Raw genomic sequence first — 19,393 nt, forward strand, 5'->3', positions numbered from 1 at the left:
AACTAAAAATAGAATTACCATATGACCCAGCAATCCCACTACTGGGCATATACCCAGAGAAAACCATAATTCAAAAAAACACATGCACCCCAATGTTCACTGCAGCACTATTTACAATAGCCAGGTCATGGAAGCAACCTAAATGCCCATCGACAGATGAACAGATAAAGAAGATGTGGTACATATATACAATGGAATATTACTCAGCCATAAAAAGCAACCAAACTGGGTCATTTGTAGAGATGTGGATGGACCTAGAGACTGTCATACAGAGTGAAGTAAGTAAGAAAGAGAAAAACAAATATCGTATATTAACACATAAATGTGGAATCTAGAAAAATGGTACAGGTGAACCAGTTTGCAAGGCGCAAATAGAGACACAGATGTAGAGAACAAACGTATGGACACCAAGTGGGGAAAGTGGCGGGGGGGGTGGTGGTGTGATGAGTTAGGAGATTGGGATTGACATGTATACACTAATATGTACAAAATAGGTAATTGATAAGAACCTGCTGTATAAAAAAATAAATAAAATAAAATTCAAAAAAAAAAAGTGAATCACCAGTAGAAATTCGAAGAACCACATGTCTAGAAGGGCTTATCAAGTCATAGTTACAACTGACCCACTTTTTATGCTTGACCAATTCAGCATTCACCAACCAAATGAATGTACTCTGCAGAACATACCAGTTTGTTAAGTTATTTTTCAATAGTTCTCATGATTTCAATGTAAGCAATCCATTTTAGTCATTTTTATTACAGAATTTCTTTATATAATTATTGTGACATTTCTGTTAATTTTTAAAGTTAATATAGTTATGTTATTGTCTGGTCATTAGGTAACTTGCCTTTCTCAACTCCAGTATATTTGGACCCCTCCCATGATACTAACTTAAAAAATAGGATTTCTTTGGAAATACGTACAGATAGGCTCTTCTTTTGAGTTCTAATTTAAAAACAATGAGACCACAACAAAAAGTAAATGTTCTGGAGTGGAAACTTACATAGTCCATCAGTTCATGTGCAGCACAGTTGATGGCTAGATGGAGATTCGTTCCCATTTCTAGCCCCAGGTTCGCACAGATTCCTTGTATTAGGAGCAGTGGCTGCTCTATGGTGTCATAATTAATGGTTAAACAGCCAAGATGGGACATCTTGCCAGTGATCTGCTGCTTCAGGATCAAGAAAATCATGCACGTAAATATAGCACATTAAGGTTCTTGGGGCTTCCAGTGGTTGGCAGTTTGTAACCAGACACATCTCTCCAAACACGAGGTCCTCTGATTCTCGATTAATCCTGCCCCTAGTTCCCACTCATCTCTGCACATTTTCGGGCAGATGATTGTCCTGCAGTATCTGGGAATAATTTTCTTACTCCCACGGTTTTCAAGTTTGACCTAGGAACACACTTTGCTCTCTTTAGTTGCCCATGTTATTATCTCTTTATTGGCTCTATCATTGTACACGGGCTCACCTGAGCCATAACCACCAGGTTGGTGACTCTACAGGCTGTCCCTGTAAATGTCTGTCCTGCCTGTCCCTAACTGCCTTCTTCCTCCAAACCTGCTCTTTCCTATGTTCCATTTTCCTTTAGAAGACTATAACTGTTAAAACTTAAAAATGTAACTCTCCTTCAGGAAAGGTTTTATTTTAAAAGGGATTGAAGACTTCAGCTAAAAGGATGTAGCACTGAGGATGCACTGCAGTGGAAGACGATTTGAGGACCCAAATGACCTCAGGGGAAAGGCAGCCATATGCTTCGATTGCAAGGTCAGCCTTGATGTGCCTTCATCATAAATTGTCACTGTGCAATTTTAACGTAAGTGGAAACAGTATCACTAAGGTGTGTGTGTGTGTGTGTGTGTGTACCAGTCTCAAGAGCAAACATGAAAGTAGGTATAAATATCCCATTTTTACTGATGATAGTACTAGTTAATTATAAGAACCATCCAACATTTTTAATGTCAGTGAGGAACCTTTTATTTGGCAAAGGAATAGTTGGGGAAATTTTTGTGTGTCAGTTAAGGAGTTTCATTACGGAGTCTTCAAAACTATGAAAGCATCACTTATTTGGTGCTTACTAAATGCCAGGTACCATTCTAAACACTTTACATAAAGTAAATACATTTACTCCTTACATCAATCCCATGAAGCAGGTACCATTATTATCCCTATTTAAGAGAGAGTTGAGTAACTTGGAACAGATTTTAATCCAGGTAGTTGAGCTAGAGCCCATGCCTCTAATTCTGGTATGGCTGCCTCTCTAGAATCTATCATCTATCCTGTTTCTAATGGTGGGGGGCGCGGGGGGAGTAGTAAAGCTGACCTCAGGAAGGGCTGATCTTGGTTTAAGTTTCTCAGAATACCATCAGACAACCTGCTGGAATGAAGGGAACAGAGCTGAGATTTGCTACTTGTTCACCAGCCCCTGCCTCTCTTGCAAGGTCCAATTCTAGTATACACACCTGTCAAGGATTTTACTTAACTGCTGTATCTGTTCACACATTTCTCTTCTCTCTCCCAAGTTTAAGGAGGAACTTAATTTTTTAGCTCCACCAAGTCCTCTCCTTCCTTTACTAGTCCTTCTTGCTGATGACTTCAACAGACCCTGAAGTCCCTGACATCCAGGTAGTGGTTGCAGGGTTATCAGAGCAAATATCACATATGTGAGCAACCCTTATCCATTTGCATTATCTTCGGCGTTCTTGTTGGTTGTTCTAACTATATTGCTGAAAGTCAGGCATATAATAGGTGTATCTATCAGAGCGCCCACAGTCACCAAAGTGATGGACTGATCAAGTTCAGCTGGTCTCCTGAGGCTCTGCAGCCCATTTTCACCAGGCTTGTTTGCCTGACCCTCCTGGCAAAATCTGGGCTCTGGCAATGGTTCATCTGAAATGGTGCCTCAGTGCTTTTGGGGGACCAGATGAAGGAATTGCTATCTTTTTGTGCCTTTTCTTTCTTTCTTTGGTAGTATTAAAATTAAAAGCCAAAACATCCTATATGCTTTTGAGCTAGTATTCAGATTGATCTTCCCCAGCACTTCACCTAGAGGGTTTCCCATGTAATCCTATTAGTCATAAGAGCCTCTCTAAGCCCTCTGAGATTTCACTTGGCCAGACAGCTGCAAGCAGTGATGGCCTGGCAGCCTGTTGCCAGAGAGGCGGGGGCAGAATGATGTTCCAGCTCTGGGGGTTGCCTGGTTTAGTCCCCCTGAAGCAGTATCACCGTGGGATTTCCATTTGTGTTAGGCCAGTCCTGGAGCAAAATGCCTGGGAAAGGGAAAGGGAAAGGGGCAGGGAGTATAGAAATGACCTGTCATACAGAAGCATGGGAAACAAATACATTTACTTACTTGACCTCTTTGGCCTCCATTATGACCTTTTCTTGTCTCTGGTTTTGGAGGAGGGGGCTGTGAGACAGAAGATAAAGACACATCACTCGGGATTTTCAGACACGTCTGGGGCAGCAAGAGGAGCTTCAGGTCCTTTGGCTGCCCACTGCTCTGGGGCTGAGCCAGTCACACTGCAAGTCTCACACACACACACACACACACACACACACACACACACACAGGGATGAGGCCAGCCACTCTTTAACTTCATAAACCTCAAACTGTTTCTCAGAATCAGGCACGTGTTCCCTTTAGTTCATCCTTACATTCTGCCTCCAATCACATGTAGGAGGTATGGATATACATGTTCATGCATTTCTACTTAGATAAGTAATTATTCACTCATCATGTCCTGACTCCTGCTGTGTGCAGGAACTCTTTTTTTACAGGAGGATGTTAAGTCCCCTCCTTGTCCTTAAGGAATAACCACACTGTGGCATTTGCTTTTAAAGGCCCAACATATGTTTTAAATATTCTCACAGTACAAACACCTTCTCTGGCAGGATGGGTTTGACTTTTGGAAGCAGCCCATGGTCATTAAATCTGGTGACTCTGGGGTGTGTAATGTCATCCGACATTAAAAGCAATGATAATTACCAAGGAGAAGCTTCCACGGTTTGGGGTATTGATGGCATGCTGTAACAAGGATTTAACCTGTTAAAGGATGCGCTTTAATGCCCGGCATTCATTGGCTGTATAAGCTGGGGCATGTTTGTCAAGAATCAACATGGTTCACACACACTCCAGTATATGCAAATACAGAAGTTATCCTGCATCTTTTCACTATGGAGTCAGCTGAAGTTTCTATCCCTGGTAAAAATAACATAGGAAGCAAATTGATGTGCCAGGCAGGAGAGATACAGTGGTGAGCGAGATGCATAGGCACTGCCTTGGGAGCCACGGTCTAGTGAGGCAGACACGTGCGATGCAGGTAACAACCAGGGAGGAAGGGGGTGTGATGTCGAGTGCAGGGCAAGGGGACATCCTTTGCTCTTGTAGAAGAGTCAGGCAAGGGGACTCAGAAGAAGCTGATGCCTCAGGGGTATGTGGGACTGCTGGACCCTCTGGGCGCAGAGCTGAACAAAGAGCAAAAGCCTTAAAGCAGAGCTTTTCAGCCTTGGCACTCTTGATACTTTGTCTGGATAATCCTTTGCTATGGAGGGCTGCCTCATACACTGTAGGGATGTGTAGCAGCATCCCCGGTCTCAGCTTTCTAGATGCCAGGAGAGCCCCACCCTCCAAGCTGGGACAACCCAGAACGTCTCTGGGCATCGTCCCTTGGGCAAAATCACTCCCCATTAAGAACCACTGCCTTAATAGAACATATTGATACATTTTACTATGTCAAAATTTGAAAAGAAAAAAATCCCTATGACTGCATAAAATACAGTTAAAAGGCAGGCAGCATCATAGAGGAAAATATGTATAACACGCAGAAAGGATTGAAGCCTTTACTGTAAAAAGAATTCCTAGATATCAGTAAAAGATGAACACAAATAAAAAGGGCAAAGAAATAAAGCAAGCCGTAGAGTGATTCGTGCAGAATTTTATATGATTTTAAACACAAAACACACTATATGTTTGTATGTGTGGTGTCTGTGTGTCTGTGTGTATAAATACAAAAGAAAGGCTAGAAGACCACCCTAAATTTTTAACAGTGGTCTAGAGTCCCTCTAGAGATGGGACTGGAACTGAGGGTAGTAGTGGCTGTGGGGTTGAGGGAGGGGGAGTTAGTACGGGGGGGGAGGGGGGACTAGCTCTACCAGTGTTTGAATTTTCACAGGAACATTCATGAGCTACTTGTATAATTAAAAATCAATTGTATATTTAAAATTGTATAATTAAAAATCTGGAAGTCAGGATGATTGCAGAGAGCTCAGAGATCCTGAATTCCCTAATATTCTAAGCTGGACTTCTTCCACCTGCTCTGATAACCACCACCACTGTGTATTGTTCACTGCTGTGTGCACTCCTGCTCTGAGCACGTTGCATAAATTGAGCTCGTTTACTCCTCACAATGTATCACACCCATTTTATAGACGACAAGGCTGAGGCAGAGAGGTTATATAATTGGCGCAAGGTCACACAGCTAGTAAGGGGCAAAGCAAAATACAAGGTCAGGGTTAACTTGTCCAAGTCTGAGTCTCTGCAGGCTGGTCACCCATAAAACAGTTGTCCTCCTGAAAAGCACCCCGGAAACTGGCTCCAGGCTGGTGCTTAAAGCAATTCTGATCAACTGTAGGGCTTGGGCCCCCACCACCCTCCCCCATCACATATTCTATGCTGGCAAGATAGCACTGGAGCTAAAGTTCCTTTATGTCGTACTGAGATTTTATCTCGGCCCCCATCCTGCTGGGGAAGGAGCTAGTGCTTCCTAATCGTGTAGCTTAAAAGCCTCACACTAAATAAATATTGGGTCCTGGATTGGATCCTGGAACAGAGGAAGGACATCAGTGGAAAAACCAGTGAAATTCAAATAAAGTCTGGAGTTTAATGTAGCATGTTGATTTCTTAGTTTTGACGAATACGCTATGGTAATGTATCCTGTTAACCTTGGGGGAAACTGGGTGAGGGGTATTTGGGAACTCTCTGCACTATCTCTGCAACTTCTCTATAAATGCAGTATTATTCCAAAATAAAAGACAAGGATTGGGTCCCTCAGCCCTGCCACATCATTGCGCATTACCCCAGTTAGAATATGATGGAACAACCCGCTGACTCATACAGCTGCCCCTCATACTGCCTCTGTGACTTTCCCCCTCAAGGGCTGCTCAGCCAAGGGTGCTTGTTTGCCCAACACCAGGATTCTAAGCAGGCACAAGTGATTGTGCCTTAACCATTATACCAGACTGCCTCTCACTAATCCTAGGGGCCAGATCCTTTCTTTCTTTGCAAATCCAAAGGGATTATCTTAGCGTAGGGCCAGCTGCCTCAGAAATCAAAACAAGATTGTTAAGTTCCATTAGAAACTGGACCCATAGCCAATGAGGAATGTATAAGCTTGGCTCATATGGGAAACCCAAAGAAAATTAGTGTGTTTTCACATCTGTAACAACAATATTGATTTTGTTGCATAATGAACTATAATTTGGTTACTAGAAGGTATATAAGCATCAGTTATTAGATACCATAGATTCTCTTTACATACCATTTCAATTGTTTTGTTAATGTGTTTCTGAATTTCCAGAAGCATGTCCACACCCTGTAAGTAGAATAACCATGATCTTCCACAACTGCAGTCTAGAATTTTAAACATAAAAACTTATACCATACATGGCTATTTCTAACTCAGAAACTCTGTAGGGTCCCTCCCTGATAATGCATCCTGGTTAGTGAATTACATATGGCCTACAAAATCAGAAGATTAAATGTTAATCTTCAACCCTCAATTTTATTTGGTTGAAAATGAATGAGAGGTTTTTCTTCCTCATTATCCTCTCTTCGTTGTTCAGAACTGATTGGTTCAGTTGGTTGGATCAAATTAACTTCATTCTCTTTCATGGTCTCCTGACCAACCGTCTTGCAATACATGTCACAGGTCATCAAGGGATTCTGCATGATAGTGTTTGAATTAGTATAAATCCACTGTCACTTAGAAAGTAGAAAAATGTATTCTGATGATGGTGGGATCTGCATATGGAGACAGATGACGAATGGCATGCCAAATGCTCTGGTACCCAAATAGCAGATATTAACTGAAGGAAAGATCCTGGCGCCAGGATCTGAACATGATCTGACAGATGGTGAGCCAGATATAAATCCTAGTCTTCCAAAATTGATAGAAGTGGGTAATGACTATTCTCCTTAAAAAAGAATTCTTTATCATAAAGAAATTATCTTGAGATTTAAAAAAATGATTATCACTAGCTTAGATAAAATATCAGTCAATATACTACCAGAGAGGATGGAGCTTCCTGTACTTTTCCTGTAAACATCCACTATAGGACACGAATGTTTAGTTCTCCCGAATGCCTAATTGGTAGAATAATTCATGAAGATTTAAAAAGGCATATTGACTCATTCATGCCACTGAAGAACAATGAGACACTAACAAACCTCTGAGTAGTAAAGATGTCACTTAGGATTCCTTCATTCCATATTCCATAAACATGCACTAAACCTCTCTTACGTGCCAGGCAATCTGCTAGGCCCTGCAGTTCCTACTTAACAGAAGGGCTGCCATGAAAGTGCCACCTTCCTCTTGTTGCAGCCATAGTGCATAGACTAGTGAATTAAAAAATCTCAATTGCCCCAAAGAATATCCTTCCAGCACTATCAAGGCCTGCAGAGTCACTCGCCCGTGGCTTCTCTGTGAGCCACTAGCATGAGTCACTGTTGTGATGAGCTGGAGATCCAAGGTGGTCTAAATTTGGTTCTCTTTCGTTTGAGGTCTTGTTTTTGTCCCACTTCCCTAATTTCCTAAATTTTTTTTTCTCATTTTATATTTAATTCCTTTTCCCTTGGTGTCATAAGCCTTAGGAAAATACACTAAAAACTCATTGATGATGAAGTTTTTTTTTTTTTAAGAAAAGATAGTTTGAGATAATGTAAGGTACTTGTTGAGCTGTTAATCGAGGATGGGGTATACAAATCACTTCTTTCATTAAATTCAGCTTGCCAGGTGATGACTTCCCACAGCTGACCAGAGATACCATCAGGAGAGGTATAGTTAGCTTTGCCGGCTGATCCTGAAACAGGGGAAAAGCAAGGGGAAATGAGAAACATGGTTCATTCATCTTGAGATACTCATGGGTCCTTGTAAAGGAATGTAATGGGTACTAACCTGGTGGTGCTTCAGCAGTGCAATATTTAAGTACAGAGGATTATTGCCCAGCACGGCACTGGTTCTGGCAACAGCCAGTGACACAGCTCCTATGGCCATGCTGCCACAGAGTATGGGTTCAACAGGTTCTGGGGGTATAATTGGTTTTTCTGTGAGAGTATCCTTCCTCCCTGAAGAAACAAATATTGATAAAAGATTGCTTTCTAGAAAGTTTGACTATGATAAAACTATATATTTTTTTAATGCTTTACTTATAGATGTGAAGGCCCAGCATAAAGAAAGGTTGAAAACTGAGGCTGGCAAGAAAATATTCACCACTTCAACCCCTGAGAAGTTTCTGTCTGATGTCACTTACTACTCCCTAATGCTCAAATAATCCTTAGCCATGGATTTTGCCTAAGAAATTTTAGAACATTCAGTATTAAATCCTTCAACAGTCATGTGGGGCAGATATTGTTATCTCACCTAAACGGGGGCTTAGGTTCAAAGACTTGCCCAATACCTAACAGAAAGTGAATAGAGAGAGGATTTGGACGGTCTTTGAATTCCAAACCCTTTGTTTTCCTATGTTCCACCATCGCTCTTGCATACCCAGCTTCGTGTTGAATATCCCATGTGAATATCTAACTACTTATCGTGCTTGCCCACCCCAAACGGATGCCCTTTTCTATGAGGACTTCCTTCCAGATCTAACCATCCACCCAGAATCCTCACCCACCTTTCACTCTCACATATTCTCAGCCACCCCGTCTGATCAGGCACCACAATGTCCATAATAAATCTCTAGTTTTCCTCCTGTCCTCTCCTTCCCCACAGCTACTGACCTGAGTCAGGTAGGTAAAACGAGTGGAATAAGATGTGTGAGCACCCAGCACGTATTAAATGTTTAGCAAATTACTGTCCCCTCCTACTTCTTCCCTTCTTACGTTCCGAGTTCTATCAGTCAAAAGAAACCACCAAATGAACACCTATTGGCAGTCTCTGCCTGTGATTCAGTAGTGGTCATGCCCACCCTCCAGGAGAAGATTGGTTTAACAGGATTCTTCTGCCTTGGGCAACTCCTCCCCTCTCTGGGCCTCAGTATCTAAATCTATGAAATAAGAGACCTTGGCTTCACGATCTCTTTGGTCCCTACTTCTTGTGCTTTCTTATTTAATGGAACCCACACTTATCTGGTGTTTAGCTTGTTCCCGGCATTGTGCTAGGTGCTGGCAGTGCTAAATTGAATGAGGCATGACTCATGTCCTCCAGGAGCATGTTGTAGTTGGACAGACACACAAATCACTGTTACAACAGCTCTAGGAGCAGCTCCAGAATTAACATACTGGAGGAGCTGAGGTTAGCCATATGTTGGAAGGCATGGAACAAAGGGCCACGATTAACTTTAAGATTATTTGTCTTAAAATAGCAAGGTCTTCCAAAGATAAGTTTCATTAATATATTACCTATGACTGAGGAAGTGCTGGTTATCCATATCAAAGGATATCATTAATCTTTAAAATTTGAGGAGCTAATGGAAATTTTGAGGAGCAGTTAAATGTCTCCATGCCACCCTCCCCTCCCCTGCCCTGGGCATTGCCACGGTTCAGTGCACTCTGTTTGCTAAGTGTTCACCTCTGGGTAAGAAATAGTTTTATCTTACAAATAAAAATGGAGGGTGGGGTGGGGGAAAACCGTGCCCACACAGTAGCTTTAAGCAAGGAAGTGGCGTGGAGGATGGATGGTACCTGGTGGGACTCCAGCCTAGGTCTGCAGCAGAGAGATTTGAACTTGGAAAGGCAGTCCAAGTTTCAGCCTTTCTTCCTCCACATTTGTTACTAATTGTTCTGCAGGATGATAAGCCACCGACCTTGCTTTTGTCCTGTTTTTTTGGCTGGAGGTGGAGGAGGCAGTGGTGGTGTTAGAGGTGAAGGTGTAGGCACTGTGGAGTCTTCCAGGCTCTTTTCCAATTCTTTTCTCTCCTTATCTTCTTGTACTTTACTTTCAAAGAATGTCCTTAATGGTAAGAAAGTATAGCTTTACAATGAGATATTGAGAAATAGCACTCGTAATTTTGGTCATGTTTTAGTGCTGACCCCAAAATGTTTCAGTAGTTAACTCTGCTTTTTAAGCTACCTAAGAACAAATCAATTTCCAAGGCTAAAAAATGATGCTGTTATAAAACTATGTTCAAGAACTGAAAATCATTTTGGCCTGGAAATAAATGTTTAAAGATTTTAGGTGCTCATTTTTAAAATTATCTGAGCCCTGTTTGTTATTTTTTAAAGTAAAATTTGAAGATATAATTTGATTAAGGGCTATTGGATTTTCTTTTTGAATAAATGACCATCACACTAAAAATGAGGCAAGAATAGACAGTGAAATATATGCAGGGCTTCCTTTTCTTTTTTTCTTTCTTTTCTCTTTTCTTTTCTTTCTTTTTTTTTTTTTTTTTTTTTGAGGTAGATGCTTAAAATGAACAGTTAAGAAAACTGTTGGGAAATCTAGCTTAGGTGCATCTATGTAAAATATCAGCTCCCCGGAATAAAAAGAGGCTAAAAGCTTCCACAGACAAAACAACAATAACAAGCCAAAAAAAAAAAGACATGGGAATCAGATTTGGATCAGATGCCAATGGGGCAGTGCCTTTAAAGTACTGAGAGAAATTGATTTCAAATGAGAATTCTATACTCAGCAAAACTGTAAACCACAAAGGGAAAGTACTGACATTTCCACACATGCAAGAACTCAAAAAATTTACATCCCAAATACCCTTTTCTCATCCTTACTTTTTTTTTTTTTTTTTTTTTTTTTTTTTTTTGCGGTACGCGGGCCCCTCACTTCTGTGGCCTCTCCCTTTGCGGAGCACAGGCTCCGGACGCGCAGGCTCAGCGGCCATGGCTCACGGGCCCAGCTGCTCCGCGGCATGTGGGATCTTCCCGGACCGGGGCACGAACCCGTGTCCCCTGCATCGGCAGGCGGACTCTCAACCACTGCGCCACCAGGGAAGCCCCTCATCCTTACTTTTAAAAGTTGGAATCCAGTAATTTAAGAAAGGACGATATGGGATCCAGGAAACAGGAGAACAATGAAGGGATGTCTTATGGCATCTCTTTAGTAGGCCTAAAGAGGAACCAGTCAAGATGGGAGATTTGGGAGGGAAAACTCCAGGAAAAAAGGAATGTAACAGAATAGAAGGTATGACTGAGAGCTTGGGAAAAAATAAGGATGTGTTAATAGCAAATAACACCCTGGAAAAATGGTACAGATGAACTGGTTTGCAGGGCAGAAATAGAGACACAGATGTAGAAAACAAATGTATGGACACCAAGGGTGGAAAGTAGCAGGGGCGGGTGGTGTGATGAATTGGGAGATTGGGATTGACATGTATACACTAATATGTATAAAATAGATAACTAATAAGAACCTGCTATATAAAAAAATAAATAAAATTCAAAAATTAAAAGAAAAAGATTGCCTAAAAAAAAAATAGCAAATAACACACACACACAAAGGACTAAGTGGAATAGCATTGAAAAACTGTAAGACAACCAAAAACTATTCAAACAAGTTTTTTATAAGGTCATGATCCAACTCTGAGGCAAACTAAAATGCAAAGTTACGCACAATTAAGCAAGTGTTGAAGCTTAGAGAAAGAGAATCCAGTTGACCTTCTTTGGCCAAGAGGGTTGTGGCGTTGGACCCAAACAAAAGGAAAAGTAATGCTAACCCACACTTGGTTAGGCATTGAACAGTGCTCACATAGCCCTAGTAAACAGTTCCTTTTTTTTCACATTTTAGAGTCAACCTATGGGCAAAACCTGGAAGACTTGGTTGTGTCTGGAGGTCAGAACATAAGCATCACCCACTGGGCTATATAAAAGGATAAGAGAGGGCTTCCCTGGTGGCGCAGTGGTTGAGAGTCTGCCAGCCGATGCAGGGGATACGGCTTCGTGCCCCGGTCCGGGAGGATCCCACATGCCACGGAGCGGCTGGGCCCGTGAGCCATGGCCGCTGAGCCTGCGCGTCCGGAGCCTGTGCTCCGCAGCGGGAGAGGCCACGACAGTGAGAGGCCCGCGTACCGCCAAAAAAAAAAAGGATAAGAGAGGCTCATGGACGAGGGGGGGCATGTGAGGAGGTGTGGAGGGGGAAAGGAGGACGTCTGGATTCTTAATCCTTTTCCTGAGAAACTTTTCACTGAATCCTAGGAAAAGCTCTATGCATAAAAGACGCCAAAAGGCCTTATGTAGCCTTACAAAGTAAAATTTTAATAACAGGGTTTTCAGAAGAGAAACATTTTATGCTAAATTTTGCTGCTTTAGCATATGCTTCTTAATTGACTTCCTGATTGTACCCTATAGATATGACAGAACCATTTCATTGGCAGGTGAAATGGAAAGAAAAGAGGTACATAGTTATACTGGACACTTACATTTCAAAGTGCGGAATTTACCTGAGCACCTGATCCACCTCAGCCTGGTTGGAAGGAGCTAAGCCCTGAAGCTCCTCGGTGATGGTTTCGTTGACCCACCGCACCGCAGTGCTGACGGCATCCGACCTTTCTAATTCCTCTGCTTCAACTAGCTTGGGCAAAGCGTTCTCATGGACTTCGAAGTGAGTTGAGATCACCACAGAACATATATTCTGAAAACAATATAAACGTGTTCTACATTTTCCCTACCTTTCACAGGAAATAGGAAATTGAATGTATCCAGCTTTTAAGGTACATGATATTTTATCACCAATTTCAAAGAGAAAATGAGAATCTATAATTTTCTTTGAGATATTTTTATAGCTATTGAAACACGATGGAACCCAACTTGAAGGAACGTTTAAACTATTACCTTGTTAAAATACCCTTCTAAAAACCCTACACTGAACTTTTTTTTTTTTTTTTTTTCTTTCGCGGTATGCGGGCCTCTCACTGCTGTGGCCTCTCCCGTTGCGGAGCACAGGCTCCGGACGCGCAGGCTCAGCGGCCATGGCTCACGGGCCCAGCCGCTCCGTGGCATGTGGGATCTTCCCGGACCGGGGCACGAACCCGTGTCCCCTGCATCGGCAGGCGGACCCTCAACCACTGCGCCACCAGGGAAGCCCTGAACTTCATTTTTATCACTACCTCTCTAAAAAATAGCTAAAAGGAGACAAATTTAATCATAATTATTTTCATTTATGAAAATGAATTTTTCTTTATGTAGATCGGTCTATATATCTATAAATCTATATATAAATACATGAATCTATAACCCTATCTGCAGATTTATAGAACTCATGACATTAATAATGTCAGAGTCTTTTAAACTATTTTTGCCCCATTTCCTTTCTCCACCTTGGATCATCTTCAGGTTAGCAAGTCTTGTCTGTACCAGTAGAACACGTAACCTAATAAACCATCATGGAAGATTGTATGATTCATGCTTTGTTTTCATAATTACCTACAAATAGTGTGTGTATTTCGCATACACTGAATTTCAAAACATTAATTTTCCACAGTTTAGACAATACATGCTAATAAATGCAGTGGAGCCAGGACATAGTGAAGAACACATTTAAGCTGCCTCTTACCTTGGGAAAATTTTGAACGGTGCAGAATATTTCCACTTGTAGTGTTGGAAGCCCCAGTCCATCCAGCACATTTTTCCCCACGACTTTGCATATGGTGGGAGGCTTTGCAAGTTTAGAAAAGCAGTTTGCCTTCAACACACACACAAAAAACACAAAAATCACAATACCACATCTAATTTATCTTTAAAAGGTCATTCACATTTACTCTACTTTCTACTAAACCTCTCCTTGAATGTCCTCCTCGTTCTGGGATTAGTCTAGCCCCTCTGTGGGAACGTTCAGAGATTTGGATTTAGCCTCTCGTATGTGGGGCAGTTTGCTTTTTGAACTCTCAGCAGAAACTCGCAAACATGTCTTTATTTAAAGGTCTCGTGTCACTCTTTAGTGGGCCCTAACCTATCCTTCTGTCCAAGATACTGAAGTCAATTGGTCTCTAGAGTACTGTGACGCATTCAAACCTAAAAAACCTTAAGTGGGTCTATTTTCATTCCTCCCAACAAGGCACCAGATATTTTAATGGTGAAGACTTATGCAGAGGCTGTATTTCACTTACCATCAGATCATGAGTAGAACTACATGTTCAAAGAGGATTGTTGGAACCTTAGTAACAGCAGTTTCATTGATGTGGAAGAGCAGAAGTCATTTGGAAGTGATCCAAGAAAGAGACGGAAGAAAGAGAATGAAGCTGAGGGAGAAAGTCCACTCAAGGAGCCTGAGTAAAAAGATTCTGTACGGTGTCCCTATGCAGAGGGGCGGAAGCTGGGAGAGAAGGAAGAGGGGCAAGTGAAGGCCCACCCTTCTCACCCCCTTTGTCACCAGACAGTATTCACTCTTCATTTTCATTTAGCAGACCAGGCCTCTTATCTTTCACTTCAAAATCCAGTGACCTCAACCTACATAACAGGTCATTAATGCCCATCAGCAATGTGCCAGCACCAAGGTGGTGGCCAGCAGAACTAAAGCAAAAGCCCATTTTCAAGCTATCCATGCATTTGAAGGATGATGGTTTGTATATTACAGAGTAAGTACCTAAATGAAGTTAGATAGAATCGGGAGAAGAAAAATACGATCTAGCTTATACTTTGTGAGTTCAATTCAACAAGCAATGAGAACCTACAATGTACCACATATTGTGTTAGGAGGAGAATGGAACTAACTTTTAAAAAGTGCTTAGGATGTACCTTGAAGGAGTGACTTTGTCTTGTTTATCACTGTATCACATACCACAATGCCTGGCATATTTAGGATTCCATAAATTAAATCTTGTATAAATTCATAAATGTCAGACACAAACCTTGGGCACTTTTGTATACACGACGTCATTAAATTCTCAAACTCTCAAGTTTTATGCAATAGTAAATAATATTGCTGTTGCCCACAGGGTTCTTTCTCATCCATGAATTTCCCTAATATGTAAGAGAAGCATAGAAGAAATGGCATTTGGGCTGGACACTGGAGGTTGTGTAGTATTTCAACAGGCAGACAAGAGGGAGAAACTGAGGTCAGGTACTTCAGGTAGAGGGAATAGGATAAGTGAAGGGGAGGGAATTGGGAAACTTCACGCTGTAGGGGAATGTCAGTGCGCCTGTGCGGAGGAGCGGTGGGGGAGGGGCAGGGGAGTTGAGCCTGTTACCGAGGTAGCCGGCGAGCACTGTGAGTCACACACTGGAACGTGTTTGATCTTACTCAGCAAGCAAGGGGGAACCACAGGAAGTTTCTGAGCAAAAGAATGATGGTCAGATTGGGGATTAGGAACATTGCTCTGGCAGCACTATTGGGAATGGACTTAACAGAGGGGGAGACTAGGTGAGAATAAGGATGGCCCAAACCGGGGCAGTGACTGGGAAGATGGAAAGGAGGTTGCCTTTATGCCAGTCCAATTCCTGCACATCCTTCAAAGCCCAAGCCAAAACTCTCAGATGCTACAGCGCACAGGGATCTGCCCCACCCCTGAATTCCTATAACACGCACACAGTGATCTATTCCTCAGTCTAGCACACAATCCTATATCACCCTATCTATTACTCCAGTTATCTTATGTATCGGTGGCTTTTGTCCCTAACTGAGGTATAAACTCCCAGAGAGCTGTGCAAACCAAAGACCTGGCTACCTAATAGGCTGGGAAGAGCATTACACTGGGGACAAGAGTCCAAGTTTCCAGTCTTACCTTTTGCACTAAGCAGCTGTGGGACAAGGGCTTGGTGTCTTTGTAAAATGAGGAAGTCGTTAACTTTCAAGAATTCCTCTAGCAAGAGACAGTGGAAAGATAATGGAATTGGGAGTTGCATTCACTCATTCATCCCACAAATAGTTCTTGCCTGTCCACTATGTGTCACGCACTCTACTAGGTACTAGGGAAACAGACCGGGTTTGAATTCTGTCATTCACTGTGTCCCTTGGGAAAATCATTTAAATTCACTGGGCCACAGTTCTTTATTTGTAAAACAGGAATCATAATGTTTACCTCACCGTGGTCCTAAGGATGAAGTGATATCACATAAAGCACATAGCGCAAGGTGCATCAATAAACACCTCCCCCCTCGCCCCTCCCCCAGTTTGAGGTATAGGCCAGGACCGAGAAAAATAAACATTCGTGGAACATCCCCTATATTAACTGCATCTACAAGATGTGGTTTTGAACCCTGTAAACACATCATGCTTCTTCACAGCATTTAAATACTCCACTTGGCGTTGGCATATTGCCTCACCATAGTGCACATTCCTACCAGTCCCAACCGTGATGCCTTCCAGAAGGTGGGTGTTGGTTAGTACTTACGGATCTGGAAGTGAGAAAACGCTTGCCTTTGTTTCAGTTGCCCACTGCTTAAGGCTAAAATATGTGCCAGATGGTGCGCTGGGCACAGGGCTTAGGAGGGGTATATGAAAAGGCTGCCGCTCTCCACAGGAGCTCACAAGCTGCCAAGGGAGGATTTCAGTACATGCAGGGGACGCTACAATGACGCTGAAGGACGATTAGTCCTGGGCAAAGTGGGCAAGACTGATCTAAATTTTAAGTCTCGGTGCGAGCTGGTCAGGTGGGACGGGCATCCAGGACGGGAAGGGCGCACAAGGCAAGGAGCGGACATTTGAAATCGACTGAAACTTGACAGTGATGGGAGCCTGCTGGGTATGAGGCCCCGGGGTAGGCTGAGGCTAAGCTGTAGCGAATACCAAGGTGCTCGTCCCGTGGTCAAAAGGAGGCCGCTGAAGGTTGGTAAACTGAGCTACGAGGTATTAAGGTCTGTGATTAAAAAGTCAACTGGCAACCGTGGCAGGCCCGCCCAGAGGTAGCGAGGATGCCTGCCAGGTCCTGAGCTGTCGCCTAGAGTCCTCATTCCTCTAGCAGCTTCCAGTCCACCACTTTCTCTCTCGAGATTCCTTCACCCAGACTTCCGCCCTGCTTCTTCCCTTCAGGGTCGCGGCTCCGCGCAACTACTATCCCCGACCCCGCGGCGGCGGCGCGCGTGCGCGACTCTGTGGCGCAGGCGCACGGCGTTGCCGCAGCGCGGGGCGTGGGGAGAGGGGCTGGAGAGGAGAGGGTTCTTGTCCCAGGTCCCTACCAGGTGCCCGTAGACATCGGCAGGCTGGAGGTAGAAGGTGGAGTTGAGCAGCTCTTCCAGCCTGCGCGGAACGTCGTTCTCCCGGTAGTACTCCATCGCCTGCTGCTTCAGCTTCTGCAGCTCCCTAGTGGTCCCACAGCTGCGGCCGCCGCCTTCTTCCCCCATGGTAGGAGATTTAAGGCTACAGCGGGGGTTAGCTGGGGGGCCCGCGAGCGTCCTCCTAGTCGCTAGGCAACGCAGCGAGAGCCCGACCCCAGATCTCGCGATGCTTCCAGCCTCACGTTCTTCCCGCAGCCGGAGTAGCGAATGGCTACTTCGCCCTCCTCCCCCTCCCTCTCCCTGAGGTTTTGGCCCACGGGGTTGGGTTCATTGACTCTTGAGGCCGGCTCCCTCCCGGCGTCGTTTTCCACTTTTTTCCCGAAGGTTTTCAGATGGGAGAATAGTTCACGCTCTCATGAAGCGCTTTTTGTGGAGGCGTGAGAGGGTTAGCCCCAGCTTCCAGCTGGGGACTCGAACCTCGGGTGGAGCCGGTTCTCGGTGGCCCTGGGACTCAGGCCGTCGGACTTTACCCAGCCACCCCCTCGTTCCTCGCGGTCGGGGAGCTCCTCCGGGCGGCGGCCTGTGCCGGCCCACTCTCGGGGGGAGGGTTGTAAGAACTCTGGGTACCCTAACTAAGCTGTGGAGGACCCAGGAATTCAGTCATTTTGCAGATACTTACCAGCCCTGAGCAGAGCGGTGTGCTGGCTGGGCGTACTGCGAGGTCCAGGAGAGAACGGCCACGCGCCCTCCCCTGGGAGATGAGTGGGACTAGTGGGGTGAAATTTTTCCGTGGAAGAAAAAAAACAGTGTGGGCCGAAAAAATTGGGGATGAACCTTAAGGACAGGCCTAGGGTGGGGTGTTACAGACAGATTTGAGGAGGAGAAGCAGGAATGGAGGACTGTCATTGGGTCATGTTCTCTCTTCAGAACCTTCAGAGGCCGCGTGCGTCCTGCCCTTTTAAATCCAAACTGCCTGCTTGGCTTTATTACACTTGCTAGGTGTCTCGTGCAATTATGCAACTTCTTAATGCGAGCCCTCTGCTCTAGATACTTCTGCTGCAGGAAAGGGCTGAGATGGACAGGGTGTTCTTGTTCCACTCTTGCCTGTTGGTGTTCGTGACCTAAGGCAGACCATTTAAAACGTTCATGTTGTACTTTTGCTCATCTGGAAAACAATCTTAACTACTCTGCCTACTTCACAAGTCAGAGTAAAATGAGAAAGTGAGGGAGAAAACACTTTGAAACAAGATAGTTATTTTCAATAGAGGCAGGCCGATGCATACACATAATGTGATTCTGTAAACAGTGCTATAAGAACCCAGACATGCACCTCCTTCTGAACTCCCTCGGTGTTTTTTCCAGTTCTCTAATGGCACAATGGAACTTTCTGGGGTGGGATAGATCATCATGGATCTACCTTATCCTTGCTAGATGGAAATCCCTCCATGATAGGAGCCAAGTCTGAGTCATCCTCACCCTCGCTGCAGGCACAGAGCTTGCGCTCTGCTGAACAGGTGTTGAATGAACGTTTATTCAGGATAAGCCAGCGCTGTTGCTGCTGTTTCCATCCCACCACATGCCTTTCCTCATATCCCTTTAGATGGAAGGCACCCCCTTTTCTCACACATCCATCCTTTCCATCCTTTAATGCCTGTTGACTCCCATATCTTCAAAGAAGCCACGCTCCACACTCCAGCTCACACTGTGGCCAGCCTTTCCTTTCTTCTGAACTCATTTCCCATTTGCAGCTGCAGCTGCAAAATTCAGCGTTTAGGGATGTCTTGATTCATTTGACGCTTTAATGGAAAATTAAATTAAGCATCCTGGGCTGGGACCATCATGTCTCAGTCTCCCCTCTGTAACCCACTGGCCTCTGAATTCCTTAAGGACAGGGATTTGATCTGTCTTGTTCACCGTTGCGTCCCCAGCATCAGTACGTTACCTGACAGAATAGATATTCCGTAAATGTTTGTTGAATGAATGGATGGACTTTACACATAATAAACACTTAAGTCACAGTCAGATATTTTGTGAATAATGAGTACCCCAGGCTGGTTTGAGCAAAGCCTTTAT

General features: G+C 43.8%; 1 protein-coding gene across 3 annotated transcripts in view; it reads right to left on the bottom strand.

Annotated features, from left to right (window-relative positions):
• The window catches only part of ENO4 (enolase 4), an 88,812-nt gene extending 70,763 nt beyond the window's left edge, over positions 1-18,049 (bottom strand). For all 3 annotated transcript variants that reach the window (XR_003677496.1, XR_003677494.1, XM_007126138.3), the window contains exons 1-10: positions 18,000-18,049; positions 17,282-17,462; positions 13,722-13,850; positions 12,610-12,800; positions 10,027-10,172; positions 8,178-8,347; positions 7,951-8,082; positions 6,543-6,596; positions 3,356-3,412; positions 1,005-1,172 (exon numbers count right to left, since the gene is read on the bottom strand). Coding sequence is in view for 1 of the 3 variants with exons in the window: in XM_007126138.3 (XP_007126200.1) it covers positions 1,005-1,172; positions 3,356-3,412; positions 6,543-6,596; positions 7,951-8,082; positions 8,178-8,347; positions 10,027-10,172; positions 12,610-12,800; positions 13,722-13,850; positions 17,282-17,446 (1,212 nt within the window). In the remaining 2 variants the exon portion in view is untranslated. The remainder of the gene's footprint in view (positions 1-1,004; positions 1,173-3,355; positions 3,413-6,542; positions 6,597-7,950; positions 8,083-8,177; positions 8,348-10,026; positions 10,173-12,609; positions 12,801-13,721; positions 13,851-17,281; positions 17,463-17,999) is intronic.
• Between the last annotated feature and the right edge of the window lie 1,344 nt (positions 18,050-19,393).

Source organism: Physeter macrocephalus, chromosome 20 (genome assembly GCF_002837175.3).
Source record: "Physeter macrocephalus isolate SW-GA chromosome 20, ASM283717v5, whole genome shotgun sequence".
In the NCBI taxonomy this organism is placed as follows: domain Eukaryota; kingdom Metazoa; phylum Chordata; class Mammalia; order Artiodactyla; family Physeteridae; genus Physeter; species Physeter macrocephalus.